Source organism: Carassius gibelio, chromosome A11, assembly GCF_023724105.1.
Source record: "Carassius gibelio isolate Cgi1373 ecotype wild population from Czech Republic chromosome A11, carGib1.2-hapl.c, whole genome shotgun sequence".
In the NCBI taxonomy this organism is placed as follows: domain Eukaryota; kingdom Metazoa; phylum Chordata; class Actinopteri; order Cypriniformes; family Cyprinidae; genus Carassius; species Carassius gibelio.
In genome coordinates, this window is record NC_068381.1 from 23,384,276 (window position 1) to 23,393,572 (window position 9,297).

The 9,297-nt window shown below is 41.6% G+C and overlaps 1 protein-coding gene across 1 annotated transcript; it reads left to right on the forward strand.

The window, feature by feature from the left end:
• Positions 1–377: 377 nt before the first annotated feature.
• Positions 378–8,997, forward strand: LOC128022703 (cyclin-dependent kinase 4). Its single transcript, XM_052610501.1, has 8 exons — positions 378–625; positions 1,101–1,321; positions 6,211–6,346; positions 6,874–7,041; positions 7,125–7,234; positions 7,815–7,865; positions 7,951–8,086; positions 8,515–8,997. Exons 2-8 carry the CDS (start codon positions 1,104–1,106, stop codon positions 8,587–8,589), a joined length of 894 nt encoding a protein of 297 aa, XP_052466461.1. The 5' UTR covers positions 378–625; positions 1,101–1,103; the 3' UTR covers positions 8,590–8,997.
• Positions 8,998–9,297: the final 300 nt, after the last annotated feature.

The window sequence follows — 9,297 nt, forward strand, 5'->3', positions numbered from 1 at the left end:
AAGCTTTATAAAAATTTTGAAGTGTCAAAGTTTTGTTTACATGGACTTTCAACAGGTTTCTATTAAAATATATTTCGATTTGAGTTTACAAGAAACTGGTAGATTTAATTCTTAATGCCCTTCCTCTCAAAATGTATAAGAGTTTCACTAATTATATGATACGTTTGATTGTAAAGGAGTTGTACATTTTAATGCCAAGCCAAGAAAAAATTAAATACAAAAATATTACATGAAGGTTAGAGAAACAAAATACTATCTTAATGTGCCTATTACATTTGAAATGTGAATAAACAGTTTAATGAAGAAGTCTGTAATAGTGTTACTGGTAAACAGTTGAAGTGCGAGGTAAGTTTAGGTGAATGGTTGGAGGTGATTGGAGGGGTCTGATCGTGTCGCTCCGCCCTGACATCAGACAGGAAGTGAATAGAGACGGACTGAGAACAGACTAGAGTTCACCACACACACTTTCATGAAATAAACTCATGAAATATCAGCTGAGCTCAACAACACACACTACAGAAGTCAGCAGACTCCCCAGAAGCGCGGCAGACGAACGGAGGAGATGAGACGCGCGCTTTACTCTTCTGAACTAGTTTAACTAGCGCTACACGAGAGGAGAAACGTGGTGAGTGTGTGTGTGTGTGTGTCACTCGTAATGTCGCCTCGTGTGATGTCGTGTCTCATCCGGTGAGAGTGGGGCTGTTACAGGCCAGACCCAGACCAGCTGTGCTCTACCACAGCACTGTTCACTCATATTAAACACCATGGTAAATGCTTGTTTTTGGACAGTCCAACAAGTATCCAGCCAGCTGTCTGGGACAATAATAATAATAATTTACATTTATATAGCGCTTTTTCTAAGCACTCAAAGCGCTTTACATTGTCTCCTCATGAGTACACAGAAACTTACCAAAGTTTTTAAAGCCACTGATCACCTTCTTAAATTACAATGGCAGCTCCATAGTCTCATTCTAAACTCTCTAACCCCAGATTGTGTGTATGTGTGTATGTGTGTGTGTTCTCTCAGTAGTATCACACACGTTCAGACCCGTGTTGGTATGGTTGTCCGTCAGTAGTCCCATGGCGTGTGTTTGCTGCAGGTGATGGCGCAGGAGAGCGTGGTGCAGTACGAGCCGGTGGCAGAGATCGGCGGAGGGGCTTATGGGACGGTGTACAAGGCTCGAGACAGAGACAGCGGGCAGTTTGTGGCTCTGAAGAGTGTGAGAGTGCAGACCAATCAGGACGGGATTCCTCTGTCCACGGTGCGAGAGGTGGCTCTGCTCAAACGACTGGAGCAGTTCGACCACCCCAACATCGTCAGGTACCACACACACACACACACACGTTTGAACAATTTATTGAAGTCCACTTAAAACAAGTAACTTACAGGGATATAAATATTATAGATGTTATGGGTGTAAATATCAGCGTCTCCTCCATCTATGACGGCTGCCTATGATAGAGGACAAAGCACAGTACTTTGCTAGGTGTTTAGCTCTCTTTCTGGACATCCCAAGTTTTTGAAGCCCTCTTATAACTAACTTGTGTGTGTGTCCTAAGCTGCCAAATATAAAAACAAGTACCGTATTTTCCGGACTATAAGTCACACTTTTCTTCATAGTTTGGCTGGTCCTGCGACTCATAGTCAGGTGCGACTTATGTATCAAAATTAATTTGACATGAACCAAGAGTTCACATGACCGTCTCCAGCCGTGAGAGGGCGCTCTGTATCTTCAGTGTAGACTACAGGAGCACTGAGCAGCAGAGAGCGCCCTCTGGCGGCTGGAGACGGTAATGTGAACTCTTGGTGCTTGGTTCTAAACCATAAACAGAGTTATAGTCCAGTGCAACTTATATGTTGTTTTCCTCGTCATGACGTATTTTTGGACTGATGCAAATTATACTCAGGTGAGACTTACACTCCGAAAAATACGGTAATCGGCCTTGATAACCTGTCTCTGAAATGGTATTTAGGAGTGATTGATATTTAATGACTTCAGTAATGAAAGCTTCCTGCATACCAGAGTCAAAGGTGCTCACAACACCTCTCTACACTCCTCTGTCATCATAACAGCATCTGGTGTGTTAGCAGACAGAAGACAGAAGAGTTCAGAGTCACTGTTCAGATACTGGAACATGGATGAGTTTACACAGGAAGGTTTGTGAGGAACCTGAGCTGTAGGAACCAGATAGAAAGGTTGAGTCTAGTTAGTTTACTGTGAAAATAACAACGTCCTCGCTGAGTGCAGTATTCTTGAGGAGTGAGTGAGAAACAGAGTGATCAGCCGAGGGAAGACGAGCAAGTTTTCCCTGAAGGTCCAGTCCAGTGTTGTTTGAGTCCACCGGGCACCTGTAGATGTCAGCAGGGGTTAGATCCACCGAACGCAGCTGTTGCTCTGACATAGATCAGGGGTCAGTGATGATGTCAGACTCCAGAGACACTCCTGTTCTTACACAGAGGTCATTCAGGTCCGGCCAGTCTGACCAGACACCTAAACCAGCCGAGTGAGTGTCCAGTGTCCTGCTGGGTCTTCTTTTGAAGCCAAGGAAGTGTGGCTCTGAGTCTGTGGCTAACAGCACCCTGCGTCTCCTGAGATCCAGGAACAGAGAGGACCAAGCCAACTCCCTAACGTCTCCGTCATCATTGTTCAACATGTTCAGAAGATGGGAAATCCGCGTGCTGGTATAAACCCATATCACGTTCGGCTCCCCCAACCCTCCTTCCCATTGGGGATGAAAAATAACGTCCCGTGTGCTGTGTGTATTCAGTCCAAACCACTTTCGCTCTAAGCTCACTGTTGTGTTATTCATTTGGCTCAGCACTTTCAGCTGGATATGAACGCTAGAACAGATGTTGTACTTTAGACACTGTCTAACAGCCTCCAGCTTCATGATCTGTGGCAGTGGACATTTATCAGTCAGGTCCAGCCTGCTTGTGAACTCTGACAAGATGATGTTCACTTGCTCTTTCCATTCTCCTGCAATATTAATTTAATGTCCAAGATGAGTGTATGTCTCATGAAGAGAATATACAAGAATAGGTTTTGTTGTTACTGTAAACACTGGATGTTGTCAGATTTCGAGTGGTACCACCGGTTCCCTCCACTCCTCTCGTTCAGAACAGCACATTGTGACTCCGTAATCTCCAGGCCTGACCATTTCAGAAAAGAACCTGTTCTGGCTAGCATGTTTTTAATTATGCTCTCTCCTCTGGAGGTGATCTGGACATCATCTGCATAGCCCTGTACTGGGATCAGGGACATCACACCTGGCGGGAACACTGACACATTCACTTTAACCACTGGTTGATGGAAATTACATTTACATTACATTACATTTAGTCATTTAGCAGATGATTTTATCCAAAGCGACTTACAAACGAGGACAATGGAAGCAATAAAAAACAACAAAAAGAGCAATGATATATAAGTGCTATAACAAGTCTCAGTTAGGTTAAAAGCAGTACACTACACAAGGGCAAACCCGATTCCAAAAAAAGTCAGGAGACTGTACAAATTGTGAATAAAAACAGAATGCAATAATGCAAGTGAAGTAACAAATTTAGGTAAGTGGGTGCAGAGCCAGTGGTAGTTTTGTAGGCAAACATCAATGCCTTGACTTCTATGCGAGCAGCTATAGGAAGCCAGTGCAAAGTGATTGGTTGGAAGACCTGCCAAGAGGGCAAAGCAAGTTTATTTATATAGCACATTTTGTACACAATGATAATTCAAAGTGATTAACATAAAATAAAGTAAAATAGTCATAAAGAAAAATAATACAAAAATTAAAAAAAAAATTAAAACTTTGGAAGTTATTTAAAAATTTACTTATTTATTTAAAATGAATTTAAAACTAATTTTACATTAAGAAAAAGATTTTACATAAAATACGTAAAATACAGTGCAATCGGTTCGGACATTGCACAGTGCTCATTCAATAAATGCACAGCTAAAAAGATGTGTTTTGAGTCTAGATTTAAATGTGACTAGTGTTTTAGCACATCTGATCTCTTCTGGAAGCTGATTCCAACTGCGGGCAGCATAGTAACTAAAGGAGGACTCCCCTTTTTTTGTGTGAACCCTTGGTATTTCTAACTGACTTGATCCTAGTGATCTGAGTGCTCTGTTTATATTCAGTGAGCATATCTGCAATATATTTTGGTCCTAGGTCATTTAGTGACTTATATACGAGTAAAAGTACTTTAAAGTCAATCCTAAATGTAACTGGAAGCCAGTGTAAGGACCTGAGGACTGGTGTGATATGCTCAGATTTTCTGGTTCTTGTCAGAATCCTGGCAGCTGTGTTCTGGATGAGCTGCAGCTGTCTAATGGTCTTTTTGGGAAGGCCAGTGAGGAGCCCATTACAATAGTCCACCCTGCTGGTGATAAAGGCATGAACTAGTTTATCCAAGTCTTGACTGGAAACAAAACATCTAATTATTGCAATGTTTTTTAAATGATAGTATGCTGATTTAGTTACTGCTTTGACATGACTACTGAAACTAAGGTCTGTCTCCAGAATCACACCAAGATTCCTGACTTGATTTTTAGTTGTTTGACCCCTAGAGTCAAGGTATGCATTCACCTTGAAAACTTCATCTTTGTTTCCAAATGCAATTACTTCAGTTTTTTCCTTATTTAACTGAAGAAAGTTCTGGCACATCCAACTATTAATTTCATCAATGCATTGGCAGAGGGAGTCAATGGGGCTGTAGTCATTTGGAGATAAGGCTAGGTAAATCTGGATATCATCAGCATAGCTGTGATAGGCAATTTGGTTCTTTCTCATTATTTGACTTAGTGGAAGCATATACAGGCTAAACAAGAGCGGTGCTAGAATTGAGCCTTGTGGGACTCCGCATGTCATGGACGTCCACTTAGACTTATGCTCTCCTATACTCACATAATAGCCTCTCCCTTCTAAGTATGATCTGAAACATTTGAGTACCATCCCAGAAAGCCCAACCCAGTTTTCCAGTCTCTCTAGTAGTATGTTATGATCGACAGTGTCAAACGCAGCACTGAGATCTAGCAATGCCAGCACCAATATTTTGCCAGAATCACAATTTAAGCGAATATCATTTATTATCTTAATGAGTGCTGTCTCTGTGCTCATTTTAAATCAGCATCTTCAAAAAGCTGATCAGCAGAAAGCAGCATGAAGTGCTCCAAGATTTCTTGGTAAACTTTGGTTTTCAACAAAACACAATGAACCCCAAATCATCACAGACTGTGGAAACTTAAGACTGGACTTCAAGAAGCTTGGGCTATGAGCTTCTCATATTTTAATTTATTTAGATGCACGTGTATGTCCCCACTGGTTTTATTGGTTTTGTCTCGTCTGATGTCCGGATCAAAACGAATCGTTCTATTTAACCAGATCTTCTTCATGAACAAGTTCACCAAATCAAATTGAATCATTTGAAATGGTTCACGTCGACAGTATGCACTAATCCACAATTTACTGAAGTTATTTGGATTATAAAAGTGCTTTACACCCTCTCTGACACTAAATAAACCAGTATCCAGAGTTATTCAGTTCCTCCTAACATTTCATTGACTGAACTGCTAAAAGAGAAGCGATGATGGGATGTGCTGGAGCAGAGCAGCTGGACTGAGTCTTGTGCTGCTGGCATCACAGTGTGATGAGAGGCGTAATATTTCCCTCACACGCTTGAGGCATTCGGCCAATCACCAGAACGATGAGCGTTGTAAAAATCTAGGTGATTCAGAAGGCTGGACATAGAGGAGAAACGATAATGTACAGGATGTGGAAAATAATGTGTTTTTTTTTTTTTACTTAAATTGTGTAAACACATTTCATTACAAGAAGTACACAAAATAATGTTCTTTTTAGTGATGTCATGTGACCCTTTTAAATAAATGTTGTCCTTTTATGAGAATTTTTACCTTTATAAGAACAATTTACTCTAACTTTAATTAAATCTATGCATCATCTTTTTAGACAAATTCTTACATTTTAATCTTTAAATTCAATTCAGATAGTAAGAGACTACAGACCTGTCACCAATCAAATGAAATCAGTATCAACACAATCTGTGTTTGCAGAGGAACAGAGTCTGCATCTGAAGTGGCTTTGAGATGCTTTCACACAGCACATGACAGCACTTACAAGTGTATAATTCATGTTTTGATGTCAGAATGTTGAATAATGTGAAATGATTTTGTGGGGAATGGTGTGTGTGTTCAGGCTGATGGACGTGTGTGCCACACTGAGAACAGACCAGGAAACTAAAGTGACTCTAGTGTTTGAGCACGTGGACCAGGACCTCAGGACGTTCCTGGAGAAGGTGCCAGCACCTGGACTGCCCATCCAGCAGATCAGAGTAAGATCACACCCAGACGGACTGAGCAGTGTGAACTATGTGTGGAGGTTTAGTGTGTCCAATATTTGTTTGTGGTTCAGTGATTTAAGATTTAAGCAGGACTTCAGTCCACTAGTTCAGACACTCCCGAACGTTTCATTGCAGCCATGAGGTGTAAAATATCTCCTGGATGTTTCCCTTGACTGTTCATGAGGGCCTTTCCCAAAAGCATCGTTAGCTAACTATGGTCACAATTCCCATTGAACTCTGTTGGTTATGACAGACATTGATTTTGGGAAACGCACCACAGAAAGACTTGTGTTTTTGTTACATAAAAAAAAATTCAGCATTGGCATGAAAACACTCAAGAGGTTAATACTTTTATTTGGCAAGGACACATTAAATTGATCAAAAGTGAGATGTGGTTACCTTGCATTAATAACTCCGTACATACACTGCCAGTTCACCTCAGTTTAACATTTAAGCAAAGCCTAGCCCCACAGTGCACAGGTGCTCTTTAACAAGGACCCGTCTGATGTGTGCTGCAGGATCTGATGCAGCAGCTGCTGTGTGGTCTGGCGTTCCTGCACTCGAATCTAGTTCTCCATCGGGACCTGAAGCCGGAGAACATCCTGGTGACCAGCAGAGGGCAGGTGAAGCTGGCTGACTTCGGGCTGGCGCGGATCTACAGCTGCCACATGGCGCTCACACCGGTGGTGAGACCACACACACACACACGCGCTCACACACGCGCTCTCTCACACACACCCCGCTGACGCGCTCCTCTCTCGCTGCTCAGGTGGTGACGCTGTGGTATCGCTCTCCGGAGGTGCTGCTCCAGACCACCTACGCCACACCGCTGGACATCTGGAGCACTGGCTGCATCTTCGCTGAGATGTTCAGACGCACGTGAGTCTGAGAGCCAGGCTCATCCAGTTCAGAGCGTCGTCCAGGTGGCTCACGTGTTCGTGCACATCAGACTGTCACATCTAAAGATGCTGCTTTACCAGTGTCCAGTAAATGATGAACCGCTCCATAAGAATTAGCTTGATTACTGACATCTGATTCAGAACAGTCAATATAGAGATTTTACAATACTCTGAGTAAAATTCAGCATCAGTCAACCGATTAAAATATTAGTGCAAACCAATTTCAGTATATTCAATAACAGATGCATGCAGTTACCATGTTTTGCAGTTGAATGCAGTCTGTTTAATGAAGTAAAATAATTTGAAATGCATAACTTTTTTTGAGATTGCATGCCGATACATTTTCATTTATCAGACGCTTTTATCTAGAGCGATTGAATTAATCTGAGAGACATTGCTAGGTCATATATTCACAGCAGCTTTGAATGTGGCTCATCCACTCTGAATATAAATCTGCAAGCTTTCTTGTGAAAGTTTTGATAAAGCATTAATTAATGGCTCTATTTTCCCATCAGGTCTGTTGGTTCTCACATTGATTAATGATTTCTCTCATCTTTCAGACCTCTCTTCTGTGGAGATTCAGAGGTGGACCAGCTGAGCAAGATTTTCTCGTATGTAAACACACACACACACACACACACTGATGGAGAGCAGCATCATTACACGAGTGATCATTAATCTTCATGTGACTGACAGAGTGATCGGCCTGCCGGCTGAAGACCAGTGGCCCGATGATGTCACTCTGTCCTGGAAGAACTTCAGCCCCCAGACCCCTCGGCCAATCACAGACTGCGTTCCTGAGATCACTGAGAAGGGGGCGGAGCTCTTATTGGTGCGTGTGCATTAGTGACACTTCACATAGAGCTGCAGTTTTACCAGAGTAAAGCCATAAGAAAACAGCTTGAACCGTATCGTTAGGGGCAAAGAAATCAAACATTCTCACTTCAGAAACTCTTTTGAATCTGGGTTAATATTGTTGAAAACTTTTCATTACTGAAATGAACTGAAATAAAATATATAATTATATCATATCAGCTAGTTACCAAGACATTTTCTTTAATCTAAAATACTAAAACAACTAAAGCTGAATAAAAATAATAAAAATACTTATGTTAAATTTAAGATATTAAATGTAAGAAAATCTGATCGTAAAAACTATAATAAGACCAGAGTAGTATACTGAATGGATCTTGGATGTCTGGCTGGTTTCTGCACACAGTAACTAAATGAATACCAGAGACTCTTATTCTGTCTCAACAGGAAATGCTGACGTTTGACCCGTTGAAGCGAATCTCAGCGCTGAATGCTTTGGAGCATCCGTTCTTCACCGAATGAGAGCTTTATTCCCATCAGGTCACAGCTGCCAGTGTTCTCCGTGTTCATTCATGATAGACTTCAACTGTTAAGTGTCATATTGCTCTGCCTTTACTGTGCATTGTGGCTCAGTGGAACATTATCATTAGCAGGTGCTACCACTCCACCTTTCATTTCTGTGTGTGTGTGTGTGTGTGTGTGAGACTCTTATCCCGTGTCCAGCATCAGTGTTCTGGTTTCACTGCCGCTCTGTATGTTTTGCAGCAGACCAAATCTAGGTAAACAGCCTCTAAAGGTCACTGATTAGTGATCAGGAAAGTAAACTCTGCTTAGACTGACGCAAAACAAAACCACCATTATAGTCAAAATTATGACTTCCTCATTTCTATACGTTCTTGTCCAACTGTAATAAAATGATTTGTTTATAAATATGTGTGGATTTAATATTTTTTAGTTTAATCATCAGCTGTTCTATGAGACCTGGCGGTGAAATAAAGCGGCTGCGCTGAATGAAATGGGTTGTAATTAGTGGTGGGTCGTTATCGGCGTTAATGTGAGACTCTTATCGGGCGATTGAAGAAAAACATCTCCGTTAATCTATTCTCAAAGTTGGGTTGGGAGCTGGGTCTATACTAGGTGAGCTATGACGAATTTCACCTTGATATTTTAGCGCGGATGTATACCTAGCCGAATCTGTAGGGGGCGAGAACGAGTCTTTAAACCTGTGTG